Below are 19,165 nucleotides of genomic sequence, written 5' to 3' on the forward strand. Positions count from 1 at the left end.
TTTTAATGAGGTTTTCCAGTGTGAGTGAAAAAGCTGTGGGACTCCATGAATTGCATAGTTACTGAAACAGAGAATGAAAATAGCTGCATTCAGCATTTGCAGATGAACCTGAGTGATGTCTGCTAAAAAAGCTAAAGTGGGGATGAGGGTAAATGTTTAAACATGGCTTCAATGGGCATTTTAAACACAGCAAAAGCTACTTCAACTCACTTCATTCGGTACATCTGTTTAACTTCTCTTTAATACAAATATATAATCAGCCAGATACATTGTAAAAACCCAATGCATTTACGTACAGACATGTCGACAGCTACTCAGCACCTGCTGCTGTAACTGATAGGAAAACTGATAGGAAGGCAACAGTGTTAAAACCAAGGTATGCAGAAAAACATCTCTGAATGCACAACATGATGAGCTGAAGCAGAAGAGCCCAGCAGGTGCCGATCAGCCCACCTTTTCCCATGCTAAGAACCGCAGTGTGTAGAAATGTCTGCACTTCAGTGTAATAGCTATAAAAGATAAAGGTTCAGTTGATGGACTAAGACAGCGCCTCTACATGCCTTTGGTTGCTAGTGCTGCTACTGAGCTAATCCAGTGTAAAAGAAAATGCAGCATTTATTTCATGGTTCATTTCTGGATGCTTTACATGTCTCCACTTCATGCAGTCAAACAACAACAGCTACACCTGCATGAAGCGGAGCAGGACGAAACTTTCATTGCCATCCTAAGAAATGTTACCTTTTCGAGGCAGATTAATTACATTTAGTTACCCTGGGTTCTTCACCTAAAGGGTAGATCTCATTTGCATAAGAAAATGTCAGCGTAATACCTGTTTTGAATGAGGCACGAAAACACAGACCGATCCATCCTGGTTCCGTGAGTAATGAGATCAAGGCCAAAGCTGATGCAAGGCAGTGATAAGACACAATGAAGCAGTAAGAAGTAAGAAGAGCAGGTTTGTAGCCCTGCGAATGTGGATGTGTGCGTGCGTGTGTGAGGGGGATGGAGGAAGATCATGTGTCACACTGAGTTAATAAGAAAGGGATTTAAGTGGCTTTCAGCAGGCAGACTCGACCTCTTCCCCTTCATCCACCCTCAGCCGCTGCCACCCTCTCCTCCCTTCACCTCGTAATCATCTTCCTCCTCTTTATCCTCCTTTGGCACAAACACTCTGGCCTCTTTAATTAAAAAAGTCTGATTAGGTTTCTCTAACGATCGCTGCAGATACAAAAGCACCGAGTGAGAGGACACCCAGTCCTTTCGGTGGTAGTAGTACGGCTTGTTTTGTGAATAAAATGGAGGCATCAGCGTGCGCTCATTACCCCAGACCTGGAGGCTTTGCTCGTTCCCAAAACCTCATGTCGCTTTTTGACAAGTGTTTTTAAGTTTAATTCTATCTGTAATTTAATTTAGTCCAAAAAAAGCTGCAACTAACTTAGCTACTGATGAACTGATAACACTTGTTGTTCTCAGTACATGCATCTACCACAGACACATGGAACATATCTGCGATACACATGACTGAATTCTGTTTGACTGTTGATTTAACATGCAAAAAAAGCTGCTGCATGCGTGTGTGCATGTGTGTTTGCGTGGGTTTCCCGTACAGGTGTGGTGAGGAAGACGCTAGAGTGGAATTTTACTGAAACATAAACATCACCACACCGTTTACAGTTTTACTACTGTAGCATAATACATGTTGCATCAACGACCTCACCTCAGTGTGTGCTGTAGAAAGGATGAAAATAGCATGTGTAAATATGCAAAGTGCCAGAAACAACTGCAAACACAACGTCACAACTTTCCGCGCAAACGAGCATGCTAACACAAAGCTAGCAACGAAAGACGTCCATGTTCAGAGTGATGCCAACCCAAACCAGGCTAACCGGCACTGGATATGTTTTTCTTTATGGCTGCAACAGTTTGGAAACACAATTTGATCTGAGATGGAGATAAGTCAGAAAATAACATCTCTTTTAAATTTTCCCCGCAGGTGTTTCAAATTCTTTCCTCCCGTCTCTTCTATCTTTCGGAGAGTGTACCTCCGTTTCTCCCAGAGGTCTTCTTTTTACATCTCCGCTGCTGTTATGTGAAAATACAATATCTCCAAAATGTCAACTCTTCACGAACCAGTGAAAACAAAAGAGAGACACTCTTTAAACGTTATATTTCCTTTGGCTCTGCGCGACCCCAGGGGTGAGTGTAGGAGTACCCCGGCTCTGCAGAAATCCAGCAGCGACACAAGAGAATTACGATTCAAAGACACATAATGCATGCAGCGAGAGAGAAGTTAACACACACAGTAATGCTCAACAGCCACTGCTTGATACAGAAGCAGAGGAAAAAAACTCAAACTAACACGCGCATTTAAACAGCTGTTCACTGCAGACGTTTGCCGCACACACACAAATGCAAAGCTCACTTCTACCTAATGAGCGTGTATAAGTAGCTTCCTCACTCCGGGGCAACAGCAGCTGCTCCACTCTATAATCTTGTCATCTATACTGATGCCACATTATGATCTCTGACCATAAAGGGACTTTGACAACACTTAGATGCTCTTTAATGTTTCAAAGAAATAAAAGTCACGCGTATCATTCCAGACTTTGACTCCACCGCATGCATATCTTGTATTTTTATCACACCGTGTCTGCCTGTGGCTTCCTGACGATCCATTGAACTCCAAACAGTCTCATTAAAGAAAGCCATTACATGTAAGTACGCAAACACATTAAAGGTAACATGCCAGAGTTCAGCCTGAGCAGATCAGAATGAGAAAAAAAGATGTTTGCCGACCTGACATAATTGTTGTCAGACGGGAGAGTGTAACACAGTCATAACCAGTCACCAGGACTTCATAGGTACACCTTGCTAGTACCAGGTTGGACGAACTTTTTCCTTCAAACCTGCTTTAATTCTTTGTTTCACCTTCAAAAAGGTGCTGGAAACATTCTCGGAAATTTTGGTCCATATTGATTCATGAGCTCGTGACTGTGGAGGCCATCTGAGGACAGTGAACTCGTCATTGTCAAAAACCGTAGTTCAGCACACAAGCTGGACCCAGAAGCAGAGACAATACGCCAGGGTGCACGCAAAATAAACTTTATTACTAACTAAGGGTGTCCCGGAAGGGTCAAAGGAAAACACGCCGAGTAAATGGGAAACAAAGGGACCAGGAGATAAGCAACTCAGGAACGCTGTAATCAGGACCGTGGGAGGGATCAGGGCTGGGCCGTGGGAACCGGAGGGAGGGGTGAGGGTCCGGGGGAGTGCTCCAGGGAAACAGAGGAGATGATGACCGGTGGTGATCCGAACTCCAGGCGGGCAGGAGGACAGGCAGGTGAAGGCTCAAAACATGCCGAACGGTTACCGCTGAAAGGTGACTAACGGACTGGCGTGGAGCAGCTGGCTGAGCGGGGTTAAATAGCCCACCTGATGATCGCCTGGAATGGGATGCAGGTGTGGTCAACAGCCACACCCGTGGGCATGGGCATCCCATCAGCTCCCCCACCATGACAGTCATGTTATGTTCAAGAAACCAGTTTGAGATGATTTGAGCTTTGAGACATGGCGTGTTATCTTGACTACATTACTCAGGTAGGCTGTGAAGCTTAAATGATGCTCAGTTGGTAGTAAGAAGACCAAAATATGCAAAGAAAATATCCCCCACACCATTACACCAACACCAGCTTGATATGTTGGTAGAAAGACACACAATTCTGGCCCGACATTCTGAGTGTCTGAAAATGAGATTTACTGAAATCCTTGCTTTTCTTGAGTGCAGCTATCACAGCATTTAAAGGCTCACAACTGTACCTAATCATTAACTAGCTTAAACATGAAGACACAGCAATGCAGAAGACAGAGTAAAGGCTATTTTATTTTAGCCCAAGTTTAGTTTAGATTGTATGCATACCTTATTTTATTTGACATTACCGTACTTGTGATTATTTATTCAAGTTTTCACTCTTTAAAAACCGTAATTTTAATAAGGCAGGTAAAAACCATGACAGGGCTTAGTTTGGGGGTTTTTGACAGATGTTTGATGTCACTAAACTATTAAAACTATTGCAATTTCTCAAATGGAAACACTTCTATGTATTTGTTGTTGCTCATCAGTAAGATAAAAGTATTTCTTATCCGATTACTTGATTTAATAAATGCGGGGAAAACTCAGTTTTTTTCCCCCTTTTTCACATCATTCTCTGTAAACTCTAAAGACTGTTGAGTAGAAAAATCCCAGCAGGTTGTGAAACAAAGACCAGCCTGTCTGACAACCATGACACATTCAAATACAATTCTTCCTCATTCGGATGCTCAGGTTGGACATTGGTGTATTATTTTTGACATATTTCTGTTCTTACATACAATGACTTTCTGTCATGAGATTGACAGTTTGGATATTTACATCAAAAAGCAGTTGGACAGGTGTAACTAGTAAAGTAAGCAACAACATGAAGAGACCTTAAATGCACGCTTTCAACAAGATAAGACGTGATGCTGCACTGTATATTTCCTATGAATCTAACATGAATCCAACACACAACCACAGTCAGCCATGTGGCAACAGATCCTTATCATGTATACCAGAAGGTGTGCGTAGTCTCTGTATTCTTCTTATCGATAGGCATCAATACACAGACAAATCTCCACATCGGTGCAGGTCCAGGTAGAGAAGAAGTTGAAAGTGGAAGTAAAGAAATCGCAGGATTTTAATTTTTAGGTATTTTTCTAGAAAGTAACATGTCCCTGTGTATAATCCGTGAATCTCTGAGCTTCTGCACTCATATATCATTAAACTCGCAGTAAAAACCAAAGACATACTAGCTGGAAAACTCATATCTAATGTGGCTGCTGTTCAGAGATGCTCTTCTCCATATCCAAGTACTTCCCTGAGTTGACTATCAATTAGTTCAAATTATCATTCATACTGTGATCACCATTAAACCTTTACTGAGATACAGCCGGCTCTGTAGCTGCTCCATCCACCGCCCTTTGTTTCACAAAGAGTAAAGCTGCTGCAGTTCAAACAAAATATGAACTGTTAACTTTTTCTAATACAATGTTAAAATCCCGTCCCACTTTATATGGCAGCAATACCTGCAGCAAGCAGGGGTGAGTATAAAGGGGGGCATGGGGTGTGCTGGGCTGTATTTATTTCAAGGCTATTACTAACATGTTTTTGCACATTTAGATCAGTATAAATAAATATTATGTTAATTAAATGGTATTAAAAAAAATTTAATACCATTTACAGGCCAATAAAACTCTGACCTGGGGCTATTAAGGTAAACATTAACTAATTATTAACATCAACACAATCAGGACCTTTGAAGCAACTTTTCTTGCTGTAGAAAACAAATCGAAGGCCACATCTCAGCTCGACGGTTGCTATCAGAACCTTTGTGTGTTTCAAAAATACCTTCCTCAGCGTGAACATGCAGACACACACAGATGCAGAAAAAAAAATACGCATGAACAGGTGTAACTACTAAAGTACGCGGTGACATGAAGAGACCTGGAACGCACTGTTTGAGACAGCTGCAGCCTTAGCTCAAAGCAATCTGACCATTCCCCTCTGACCTCTGACCTCATTTTTTCTCCTGTTCATACCATTCAATGTACACTATAGAGATGATTGTATGGAAAAATACCAGCAGGTTTTGAAACATGTCAACACGCCATGTTTACATGCAATAAATCACCTTTCTTGCTCACTCTGATGCTCAGTTTGACCTACAGCATACCATAATGTGTTCACATGTCTGAATAAAATAGGTTCCTGACAGGAGATATTTGCAATAAAAGGCAGGTAAACAGGTGTAACTAGTAAAGTACCTGATAACATGAAGAGGCCCAAAAAGCACGAACAACATCAGATATGAGGCTTGTATATAGCATTTGTATTCTATTTTTATCTTATTGTATATTTTATTCTATTTTATTCTACTGTATATAGTATTTTATTTTATTCTATTCTGTACAGTTGTGTACTGTATTTATTCTTATTTTATTTTATTCTAATTTTTGCTTCATAACTTTTGCACTGTCCACTTCCTGCTGTGACAAAACAAATTTCCCACATGTGGGACTAATAAAGGTTATCTTATCTTATCACTCTATATTTGAACATCTACACTGATATATCGTTAAACTGGCTTTAACAACACTTATATCTTCAGCGCAGCGGTGGCCATGGCACCCGCGCAAGGTTACAAAACTTGAGAGGTGCGCTGCCGAACAAAGGACACCAAAGCACAGCTTGCGCCAGCGGGTGAGTTTTACGGCCCCATAAAGAAGTGGTCTGTACGTATGTCAGTGAGTATGTATCAACATGTCATCCCAGTTCTTACTGAAACACACACATGCACAGCTGCTCTGACCAAAGCCAGGCAGATGACGTTGGCAGTGGGAAACCAAGGGCAAAGCACCAGTGTCCCATATAACACTGTAAATAGATGAGCAGACTTGAGGTTACGTTTGCATTACTCGTGCCCTTCAACAGCTATGTGGAAAATTCGGAGGCGCTAGGAAGCCAGTGATCCTGGTGCAAGATCCACCACGTGTTCCTCAAGCTTCATTCACATTAGTAACGAGAGCTGCATAACGGCAAGCCCGGGCCAAAGGGTCACTTTATTAAAAAAAAGTGATAAAGTGCCATCTGCTGAATAACACTCGGGGACAGTAAACCAGGTAAGTACCTCGATCTGGGAACTTTTATCACAGTGTGTGCTCACCAAGGTCAAGAAACTCAGAAACATCACACATTTATTGAACTTAAACAGGGAATAAATAAAAGACTTAAGCTCAGAGCAGGGTGGTGTTTTTGCCCACCCACTTACACCTGCAGCAGATTTGTGGACCTCAGGAGAGCAGCCACAGAAAGAGTTGGAGATTATGTATCGGAATTTCAGAAGCGGGACCACGCCTCCAAACACATCATCTATATAGGTTCCCCCAGTTCTGCAAGTTTTTCATTCTTGTTTACATGCCCCACCCTCCCTCCTTGTTCTCAATTCTTTAACTTCTTCATTTCTATTTAGTACACGGGGATCTGCCAGGCCTGGGAGCCATCGCCAGTCCCCTTTGAGGCCTTCCCCAAACCTGCAGCTCAATTCATGTCCAAGCATTCACTTTTACCTACTAAAACGCTGTCAAACCTAAAATGAGGACGTGGGCCCAGCTAGTGAAAGTGAAGAACGGAGATAAGCAAAACTAAAAGAAACTAAACTCTCAGGCAGCTGTGGACCAGCGGCTCTCTTTCTGTCATCCTGGCTTGTGTCGAATTAACCTGTGCGAGAGTTTGAGTTTGAGGGAGAACATTCAAACTCCACATAGGAAGGCTGAAGTCAGGGCTTTATATCAAATTGGATTAATTGCACAGCCTAGAAAAACACGCTTTTCAATCAGAACCTCTGTAATATACACATGACTGCATACATACAATCGAGCTGTAAAATCCTTGAATGAGATACTGGATCCTTTCCAGGTCGAGGGCTCCCGGCCCTTCCATCTGACCTCCCAACACAGTCCAGCAAATTTCTGCCCTGCAGGGATCAATAAGCATCTCATCTGATTATTGTTTTTGTTGACAAGGTGCAGTGACTTAGGTTTGACTTTGTTTGCAAATTGTGAGACGTCATGGGGTGCCCTTGTTGGAAAAGAGAGAATCAATTGCTAGACGAGCGGCGGTGGAGTCAAAGCTGTGCTTGTAACAGCTGCATCCTGATGCAGGCATGTGTCTTAATATCTGCGTCTGCTTAAGGACAAAGACTTTATTTTGTTCGCGACTGAAGGGATTTACTCGGGAGCAAGGCAGCGAAATGCTAAGACTGTTGTTTAAGGTTGTTTAAGCGTGCCATTCGGAGCTACTGTATTAATCAAGTTCTGAGAAATCCTCAGGGGGCTTCGGGACAATCTAAGAAATCACTCATTTTCCAGGAAGGCTGTTTGCTAATGTCTGATCCCTTATCTCTGAAATCCTCTAAAAAATCAATCTGGGATATGACGCTCGAAGTTATTTCCTACAGTTGTACCTCCTCGCCTGCGTCTCCGCTGTTCCACCCATTCACTTAATGCCTCTGAGTGAAGTAAAGATCCTCCAAGAGCAGAGATATTTTTAAACCCATTTCATACTCAGGCTAGACGGCTGCTTTAAGGCAATATTGGGAAGTCATGCACTGCAGCGGCAGCAAGATAAAGGTGCCTTTTTGATCTATTGGTGTACAACCAGTGATGGGAGTATGAGTGTTGAGCTCAGCTCCATCATTTATAGTTATTTTTTTCTCTCGTAGAAATGAAAGATAAATGAGATATATGCGCGTAATAGTTTCATCATTTCTGTAAATTTCACCTCACAGTGCATTCACACTTGTGTCCGTTTCGATTACGCCATTTTCCTGCAACTTTTTTTCATTTCTGTCTTAACCAGCACTGACATCGATCTATCATCTATCTGCGTAGGGCCATGGAAAAAGCTCATTTCTTTGGTATGGTATGAGTTTTGAAACCCTACGTCACCTTGTTCGGGAGTTGCTGCATTCACACTTCGCCCACACGCCCAAGGGGGTGACGACAATATCTCATTAGCCTTTTACAGCTGAGGAATAGAAATGTGGGGAAATATCCTTAGCTTTATTATCTGTTTGTTTAGTTTTATTAAAACCTGCCTGATGAGGCATTTAAAGACATGTTTACTGAGACTGTGGACACCTACAATATCATGATACACTATGAGTCAACTGCTTTCAAAGAGCTGTTTATACTGTAATCACTGTTCTAATTTTCCTAAAAAAGCATCTGACACATGCCCTACACACTAAAGAATAATTAAAAAGACTAAAACTAACAATGAAGTGGATAAAAGCCAAAGCAGAACTGACCATTTTCAAACAATAAAAACTCGGCTGACACAAGAAAATCCACTCTGGAAACAAACTGAAACAGAAAAGAGAAAAAGTTCAAATGAAATAAAAATAAAACTAATTAGAAAATACAAAAGTATAATCACACTGTCAGGTGTTCGTTACACTTCTTTACTAGTGCTTCTTAGCTGCCAAGCACACATTTACAAAAACACTGTGATTGATGCACTGAGAGAAATTTGGGGTTCGGTGTCTTGCCCAAGGGATGAACCCCCCACCTCCTCAGCCACAGCTGCTCCAGTATAATTTATATCACAATGTGTGCACGTCCTCAGAGGATGCTGTTTTGCTTTGTGTTACGCAGATGGGTTTCAGGCATGGCTGTCAAACATAAGGCCCGGGTGCCAGAATCGGCCAAGCAAAGACTACAATCTGGCCCACAGGTCAGCTGTGGGAAATGTAAAGGAGGGCTAAAATTTTTGACTTTTAACGGCATTTTCACAAGTTTTACAGCTTTTCTTACTAATAAAGACCACTTCCATGGGCATTCACACTGCACCAGTATAAATAAGTAATAAATAAATCATTAAATGAAGGAAAAGGTTCAGATTTTTACAGTGGATCCACAGAAAAAAAGAAAAAAGAAAAGAAAGAAGTTTTAGTGTTAGGCTGTCATGCACAGCAGTTAAAAGAAGTAGCCAGAAGGAAAGTGAAAAGAAAGAGAAAGAGTGAAGCACAAGCCTTCCTGTCATCACTGTAAAAACAACATACATCAGGGTGAGCCTTCAAAACCTGCTCTGGCCTTTAAAGTACGTGCATTTCCATGCATATTTCAACATGCACGCTAACATAACTGTCCGTTCACTGTCAAATTAAAGGTGGTGAATAAAACTGCCTCAGGAATTGCAAAAATCAAGCCTGCGGGCAACTCTCCATGTCTTCAGGTCTGACTACTTTTTAATCCTTTGTCTTTCGACCAATATCATGCGTGTGTGTGCTTTGATTCATCACTGCAGAGACGAACCAGTCGAACCACTGGGCTCATGTCATTTACTTCAGCAAGATTTGCCTCCATTGATGGAAAAGTTCACATTAGCTGTCGCCCAATATGAATTCCAGTAAAAGGTCAGATTTGTTGTTATTTACGAGATAAGCGGTGTTAAGCCTGCTGAACTTGGAGGGCGGGGCTCAGCGCGAGCAGTCGATAAACACCGCGCTGAATCGGTGGGAATCAAACACTTCTTATTTTGTCGGGGTGTGTTGGGGGTGGGGGTGGGGGTGTGGACGACGACCCGAAGAGGATCACAGCTTCTGTCTGCGCCTGTCCAAAGACTATTTCTCTTATCGCTCTCTCCCCACAGTCTCTTCCCTCCCATTCTCATTACTTTAATCTCCACTGCACCTCACTGACCCACCCCTCCTCCTCCTCCACCTCTCCTCTCCGCTGGGCTTTTCCTCTCCCCATCTCTCCATCTCCCAACCCTTTATCTCTTCCCGTGTCCCTAGAGTGCTTTATCGCCACGCGCCCCACCCTGTTTCTGGAACTGCTAGAGATGGCTGGAAACAGAGTGGATGTCTATACTTTAACATGTATGTTAATATGTGTGTGGATGTGTGTGGGTGTGTGTGAGAGCGCACAGCTGTGTTTGTGCCTGCCCGTCTGTGTGTGAGCGTTTGTGCATGACTGCGCCTAAGAGCGTGTCCGGATCATTACTTGTCTGCAGGGTAGACTCCCCGTGGACCCACACATACAGGCTTTATCTTACCCCAAATGACCCCCCAGAGAGAGTGATGAGAGAGCAGCGGGGAAAAGAGGGGAAAACAGGGAGCGAGGGGGGGATATGGGGTGAGTGAGTGAGGGAGGGAGGGGTGAAAATGGGGAGGAGAGGCAGAACAGAGGCAGCGAGGGAGAGAGATGAGATTTGACAAAAGACAACCAGAGAACATGTCAGGAGAAAATGAAAGAGGCCTGAGACCAAATGAGTGGGTCGAATCAACATCGGGCCTTGTACTCGTGTGCTTATCGATGAAAAGCCTTTTAGATCATTTGTAGCTAACAAAAGCCTTAAGCCAAATCCAGGGAACGAACACGAGAGAAACAGAACATCAGCAACACAATGTTCCCTTCAGCAAAGTCAAATGACAGGCACATCTTCTGTTTTTTCCTCTGCTTGTATAGACACTGTCTTTTGGCTCAACAGCAGTTTTGTGATAACGTCTGAATTACAGCAGCAAAGGTCGAAGAAAGCTCGTCAATGCTGCGAAAGAACGGGAGCGGCGAGTGGTGCGTTTTGGGGTTTTTTTAACATCGCTGAAGCATCAAGTACGTTTTATCAGAGGTGCTTTCCGAAGGCTGAGAAACCTTTCTCCACCTTTCTCCTCCATCCACACCTTTAGCACATCACACACGGTGGGATGTTGAAAAACCAATAATGGCACATTTTGCAGCTTTCTGCACGATGGCCAGCTTTTTCCCTCTGCATCTGAGGGAACTACTTCCACTCGTATCACACGACACATCACAGCATGGCGTAACACTCTGACCTCTTCTTCAAGGTCAAATAAGTTCAAACTGTCATAGAATGTTTTTATCTTTACAACTGTGCTTAAAATTCGACTGTTGGCAACATTTAAGAAATGATACTGATATATGGGGATTGTCGAGTAATCTATAAACGCAATGAACACAGAAAATTATCACAGCATGAGAAAAAAAAAATGTAATTAAACCATGATGAGTTGGTCCTGATGTTTCTAATTGAGAAAAATATTTAAAGAGTTTTTCTTGTTTCTACTGCATCACACCTATGGAAAAAATAACACATTTATAATAGGCAGGAAGTTTGTGCGTAAGCTCGATGAGGACGCTCTGTTTGCTTTCCCAGGTGTTTGACTGCTGGTCTGCTCCTCACTTCCACTTTCCCACGCTGTAAAACTCAATGCTGACATCATTGCTGTACTCTAATCATCTTTCCTCCTTAAACCAATCAGCTGCCACTCTGCATGCTTTAAATCACCCCGCTCTCCTGTCACTGTGCCTTGCAAACTACTTCGTGCAACCCACCTCCACCCCATCTCCACCCGAACCAAGTCACTTCATCCAACCCTGCATCTTGTCTTCACCGCCACCTGCGTCTAGACTCCGGGAGGTTTTGCCTAATTCCTATCACTGCTGGAATTTTCATTCTGCTGGTGAAATCCCAGTGATGAGCCATCAGAGTCTAATAGCATAATTGAATTCTGTATCAATAAATTATGTTCAGTTCCTTCTAATGGTCTCTCCTTATTGAATTGCTTGTTGGCAAATAGGCCAGCTATGTGAAGAAGTCAAGCATCAGTTATGCTGTTCATGTTAGCATCTTAACAGGACTTGACACTCCCTCTGTAATTGTTCTGTGTCACCGACAGACTGATTGCCCGTTGTCGTCTATGAGGCTCTGGATTTGATCCACATGCTGGCCTTTTTACTAATTACCAAAGGCCGCCCCATCTGTCTGTCCACTTCAGGAGCATTTGCAACTCACTGATAAAAGCCAACGAGCTTTTTGAACAAGCGTGTACATATTCCTCTGCGGTGCATAGGAGTCTTTAATGTTCCTTCTGTCTCCTATTGTGACAGCGTCTCAACTTAATTGCAGCGTGCAGGCAGCGCTTTTGGTTTTCCGCTCTGGTGCTGGCACCGTCAAAGCTCTTCAGTTTGAGGGATCTGGTAAAGGTTTTTCTGCTGGAAATATATCGTAATTATGAGAGAAACTGGTGTGTTTTAGATTCACAAATGCTGCTTGTTTGTCACGCTGATGAAGTGGGGCTTTCTCTTTCATCTTTACCAAGTGGAGAAACGGAAACAAAGCGGCACGCTGCAGCAGAATGAACTGTCATCCAGTAAACCAAGAATATAAAATAGGGCTCATGTCCAAACAAACCTGCTGGATCACTCTGCTCCCTCACTAGTAATTGGTGCCGGGCTTAAGCACAGAGCAGCGGCACAGAGGGCTTTATGTAAATCCAACAACTGCAGTTTTGTAGCAGCAGCAAAACAACGTGCGCTACCGAAGCACACGTCAACTCCTCAGGTAGGGCCAGCCTAGCCAACAGGAAGCTGCGGCCTCATCCTGTGAAGATGCTTTCTGGCTTTTCGCCTCAGAACATCAAATTAATTTGGCAAAGTAGAAGGCTGTCTTATGTAAATGAACAGCTGAGTTGCAAAAGGCGCATTGACTTCCCTGAGCAGAATATGAATGCAGAAAGACGAGGGAGCGATATTTTGAATGAGTGTTTTCCTCTAACACACACAAACACACAAAAATGCATCACGCCCCGTCAGAGTGAACTGCAGGCATGTGCGTAGACACGTTTTGCTCACCCAGACAACAACCTTTTGAGCTCTCGTGCTCCAAATTGCTTTTCTATTTTTTAGTAGGAAGCAGACTGTAGTTTAGAGGGCTGCTAAAATCAGTAGAAATGTCTTTATTGTTCATTCCCGCCCAAGGCCCGGTCTTCTCTGTTGTTTGTTAGGTGACTCAAATGTACTTTCACATGAAATGGATTTTCTCTTACAGAAAAAAAAAGTCTTTCCACCATTTCTACATCAACACACTCATTAAGCCAGAGTGCTTTATAGCCATGCAAGGAGAATCTTAACAACTGCCAGACATTCATGAAATTTTATGCAGGTGTTTTGATGTCACTAAAAACTCAAGATATTTAGTCTCAGCTGTGATTTGTGTGGACTGTAATTTCTTTATAAGACTGGTTTGGTTTCCTTTAGTAAACTCAATAATAATTCGTTTTCCGCATCATTATTTCATCACGTTTATGCCACTGAAAGTTCAAATCGCTAATCTTACAACATTGGTTAATCTTTAATCAAACCTCTACTAGGTTTTCAGTCAAATTTGTCTCGAGGTAAAGGTCAAATTTATTATTTTATAAGCAATCATGATGAGATACTGTATCATCGACGCTCTTTTCTTTAAATGCCTCTTTTGACCCAGACATACTTTAACTAACTAGGGCTAACAGCGGTAGTTGATTGGCAGTTGCCAAAACTCAGCTAGTTAACACGTTAAACCCAGACATATTAAAGTAGTCAGTCTGCAAATAAGAAAGAATTTAGAGTTAGAATTGGACAATGTTCATTTACTGTGTCACATCAGTTAGCTCTGACTAAATCCAGCTCCAAGATGCAGTGAAAACGCCTGAAATATGTACTTGTTGTTTTCATAATGAAGATTGCTTTATTTCCCGGGTAAAAGGAGAGACCAAACAAGAAACCCTAAAAAGTTGCAGCAAACAAGAAAAAAATATTGATATTGGCACTGGCTCCCAGCTGAATCGGTCTTTTTGCTGCTCTCACATCCACCAATGAATGTCAGTAAGTTTGCAAGACTGTTTTCAGTCTTCACAGTCTGAAATCTCATCATGTAGGAGCACTTTTTTTTACTGCTGAGTTAATGAGTGACTATTACTTAAGTCGGGAATCCTGACAAAGTACTGTAGTTTATAAAGTAAGCAGCAATGTAATTAGGCGAGCTATAATGCCATCAAGCATTATTATCATTAAGCATGCTGCTGCTAACTTAGCAGATCTGCTGGTTTGGGGAATTGTACATGTATTTAGCATGTCCCACCCAAATATTCATGCGGTCAGTGAAACCAAAAAAACGTAAGCGCGTAACCCACAGTGCCAGATTTTAAAAGTTTAAGTAGCGCTGAACAAATAATGAGCTCACTGTTTGTTGAGGTGCTTTGTCTACAAAACTGTATTAACTACACAGCAAAACAATAAAAAAAAAAGAGAAAATGCAGGAGAACATTACATAGACCAGCTCCGCTCTTGTAATTGGATACCATTACCCCATAAGCTGAACCCTCACCCTTGCATAACACGGGCTAATGAGCCAATAATCCAGCATTCAAGCAGCAAAAGGAAAGATCAATGCATACTAGATCTACATTACATTACGTTGTAGCAACATTACGTTGCTACAATTACGTTGTTATTGTAGTGAAAATCCCTGTATGTAATTAAGGTGCCGGAGAAGGCGCCATCCTTATTCAAACCCAATTATAACCAGGTCAAACGGCCTTAATTGGGTGACTAGCTTGTTGATTATTTGTGAAGAAGGCGGATCACACAGTTTATCATACTGATAGAAAAGAGGTCTCTGGTTAATTTTGGTTGTGTCTGCGGTGATAACTGAGAAATTAAAAAGCAAATAAACCATGACATTATCGTCAGTGTTGCGGGATTACTTGTGGAATAATTAGTGAGAGGAACAGATAGAAAGGATGTCCAGTTCTGATAAAACCTGGCAAACCGAAGCTCATCACCAAGGACTGATGATGAAGGTTAATCCAAGGCAAAGACAGAATGAGAGAAATTTGGCAACATGTTATTTACATCTGTGGGTCACATGTAATCTGACACATATGTGAAACCTCTCCTAATGCACATTTTTTGACTTGCATGCTAGAATGAGAGGCAGCAGGTATCCTGTCAGATCTGGACTAAATGTCAAATCATCACAGTAACTGTGTCAAAATGCTGATTTTTAGCAAATATAATGATTACTATGGTTACGAGGCTAACAATGGGCAAGAGCACTATCTAGAAGAGACAGCTGTGGTTTTGAAAAAAATAGTCACTTTAAAGTTCACTAATCAAAAAAAAATGTCACGTACTTTAAAAAATTGCATGTGCTACACTTTTACTTTTACAACCCGTATTCCATAATAGTTTGGACTCTATGTAAAAATGTAAAATCAAAAAACAGAAAACAATGATTTGCAAATCTCTAAGAAACACAATAAACTGAGAAAATGCACCACTTAAGGAAAACCTTTCCCTAATTTTGAATGTGATGGCAGCAACGAGGACATGTTTACCACTGCGTAGCATCCCCCTCCTCTTTTTGCAACAATCAATACAAACCGGTAACAGGTACTGAGGAGATCATCTGTTTCCGTATTTCTGCCTGATGTACGATTGTAGTTGCTGAAAAGTTCCAGGTCTGCTTTATCATATTTTCTGTTTGAAATGGTCCAAATGTTTCAATTACATGAAATGTCTGGATTGAAGGCAGGCCAGTTCAGCATGACCTTAGCAGTAAATAACTGTAGTATGTGGCTTAGCATGTTCTTGCTAAAATATGCAAGGCGTGACTTGGAAAAAATGACATTTGGATGTGAACGTAGGTTGCTCTAAAACAATAATAATCCAAATGGGTACTCTCCTCTTTAGTCTGGATGACACTGAATCCATTGTTTCCCAAAAGAATTTCAAATTTTGATTGGTCTGACCACTGAACAGTTGCACTTTGTTTCTGTACATTGTAAATTATTTTTTGCTCAGAAAAGATACCAGTCGTCTCTCTACATGATAGAGCTTTAACCTGCAGACATTGGTTTCTGGAAGTGTTTGTCATAATTCTACATTATTCTCGAATTGTTCCACAAACTGTAGATAACGTTTTTGGGGTTTTTTGCAAATTGCAAAAAAAGAGAGTATAAAAAGAGCATCTTAGAGAGGCAGTCATGCTACTGAACTGTTGCTAATTAGTTGCAAAACGTTCCTCCAGCTGATTTAGTTTCTTTGAACTATCTTGACCTGTTGCTGCCATCAAAAATGAGCTAATATTTTTTATGAAATGGTAAAATTCAAACATTTGACGTGGTTTCTGTGTTCTGCTGTGAGATTTGCACATCAATGCATTCTGTTTTTATTTACACTTTACTAATGTTGTACTGATGAAAATACATTCAGTCACATTTTATATTTAACACATTTTTAGAAACTTGTTTCAAACTACTGCTACATTTTAATAGGAGTACTGTACAGATAACTGATGTGTGCATAATAATGTAAAAGAGGTCTAAAGAAGACTACAAGCTGTTGCAGGCACCAAAAATCCTTCTGCTTGCACACTACAGTAATGCAAATAGAGAGCTATGTACATACTGTAGTGAGGTGTCAACATAACATAACAAGCCAGTTTGCTAATGAACTTTTTTGGCCACCTGGTTCACGGCAAAGAAGCCCCTGTACCGAAGTGAGCACTGTGAAATGGCCAGATGTAAACAGGATGGAAAGTCTTCTATGGAGAAGTTCTTCCAACCCTATGAGGTATCATATCGCTTAGAAAAGTATAAATGTATTTAATTCCTTTTTCTAAATGACTTAAAGTGGTTCACATTCAACATTATTATAAAGGGTCAAAATTAGCAAAAGAATTTTTAGACCACACATTCTCTCATCGAAGTCTGACATCTGCATTACCCACAAGTCAACTCAACACCGTCCTGTCTGTGTGATACAAGCAACTTCTGCTTGGAGCCATTACCCTGAAGCAGAGATAAGGAGCAGGTTATACAGGTAAACCTCTACACCAAGGATCGTTTACTTTCAAAGTGAGCGTTCTCAGACCCAGGATTTTTACGTTCTGGGAGATCTAATCCTTGTTTTGGTTTTGTGAAGCTACTTACGTTTGACCCGTGTCTGCGTGGGTCCTCTCCAGACACTCCAGCTTGCTCCAGCAGTCCAAATACATGCGGTCAGTATGGTTAGGCTAACAGGGGAATCTAAAATGCTCATAGGTGTGAATGTGAGTGCGAATGGTTGCCTGTCACTCTGTGTTAGCCCTGAGACATCCTGTACATTGCCTCTCGCCCTATGACAGCTGGGATAGGCTCCAGCCCGCCACCCCAACCCCACAACCAGAAACAGAAGAAAATGGATCGATGGATAGATGTACGCTAAAATATGATTTGCTATTATATCTTTAGAAATGTATTATTTGGCTTTGTTAAGCATTGTTTTTTTTAATTCTTTATTATTCTTCTGATACTTTGTATAGACTCCTTTATCTTCCTAAATCGAATTTTAACTTTTGCAGACTCCTTCTTTTTATTGTCTTTAGCCGTGTTAACTCCCCACCTGTTAACTCTCACCTTTATAGGTCACATATATATTGTCTCAGTCTTCCTTTATGGTGTAATCTGCATAGTGTCCTCATAGAGAAGCATTCCAAGTATTGGTACTCTTGGTTTTTTCTTACTGTGGATTCCTTGTGCCGAAGTTAGTTTTTGTATTCGTTGATTTTTCCCTCCGTTTATCGCTTGACTTTGTAGTTTATAAGTTATCACCATTAAAAAGTCATTAATGTTTCATTCCTGTGCCCTGCGTCCTGCATTTGGTTAGACAAATTAACCCACCATTGCCGAAGCAAATTTTATAGTTCCTTCTGGAGCCTCGAAACGCTTTTACATTACAGTTTTTGCATATGAAGCAAGCCCTGCCCGAGAATGAAATTTTTCATTTGCAAATGGAAAATTGCAAAAAGTGCAATAACCCATTTCAGATCACTTGCTGGTGGACCACAACATGTGCCCATAATGGGCAGCGTGCCACGGAGGTGCTCTGCTGTGATTTTGATTGATGACCCATTGTTGTCATTTATGCTCTTATTTCTGCACTCTGCACTTCTGATTAATTGCCGGACCCACAACAGGGAGTCTTATTCTACTCTCAGCTCCAACTGTCACCTCCAGACTGGAGTAAAGCAGCATCGGAATGTCGAATTCCAAATTTTGAATTCTGCACAGAGTGTCAGTCCAGCTTTGCGCGGGGCAGTGCCTGCAGATAACCGGCCGCTCTGAACCTAGAGCTGCTGTTTGAATAATTAACCACAATAGAACAATAAACATGCTGTTCCCACAAGCTTTCCTTATTCTAAAAATGTGAAAAGCAGATGGCGCGCTGCCTGCGGCAAAACTTTGGTGTGGAGAGAAGTGGGAATGTGCCGTAGAGGGGGGAAACAAGCGAGGCAACACATAAAAAAAAAACCTTCAGTTTTTGGGGAAAGAGCGGGAAGAACAACTGACCCGGGCTTCTTAGCTAATACTGATGTATGCAAGTGTCCTTTGTGATACAGCTTTACAGTGCCAGAGGTGTGTCCTTTTTTATTAGTGCATCGCCACAGGCAGGACATAAAGCACGGGCAACAATGGCAGAAACAAAGCGGGAGAAAAAGCCGAGATATTCAGCATGCAGATGATCACACAGATGAGATCCAAATGGAGAAAAAGTGTTGAGCGGAGAGAAAATATGCAAACACAAAGTCATTGAAAAGATAAAGGCAAGTTGCAGAGCAGATGGAGGAGGATAAAAGTACGAGGCTAGTCCTTGTGGTTTGACTTTGTCCTCCCAGTTTCACGGGAAAGCACAGGAGCTTTCTCCTGAGATGAATGCTTTGTCTGTCTGCCCACTTTCAATGAAACGAAGGAAAAGGGAAACAATAGCA

The 19,165-nt window shown here is 41.7% G+C and overlaps 1 protein-coding gene across 2 annotated transcripts in view; it reads right to left on the reverse strand.

Moving 5' to 3' along the window:
- Positions 1-19,165, reverse strand: part of gal3st3 (galactose-3-O-sulfotransferase 3) — a 44,805-nt gene that overhangs the window by 11,924 nt on the left and 13,716 nt on the right. The window contains exon 1 of one of the 2 annotated variants that reach the window (XM_039598811.1): positions 17,349-17,464. The exons of the other annotated variant lie outside the window; for it this stretch is intronic. Coding sequence (XP_039454745.1) covers positions 17,349-17,457 — 109 coding nt within the window. The 5' untranslated portion in view covers positions 17,458-17,464. Of the gene's footprint in view, positions 1-17,348; positions 17,465-19,165 lie in introns of those variants that run through there. 2 annotated transcript variants of the gene reach the window in all.

Source organism: Oreochromis aureus, linkage group 3, assembly GCF_013358895.1.
Source record: "Oreochromis aureus strain Israel breed Guangdong linkage group 3, ZZ_aureus, whole genome shotgun sequence".
In the NCBI taxonomy this organism is placed as follows: Eukaryota; Metazoa; Chordata; class Actinopteri; order Cichliformes; family Cichlidae; genus Oreochromis; species Oreochromis aureus.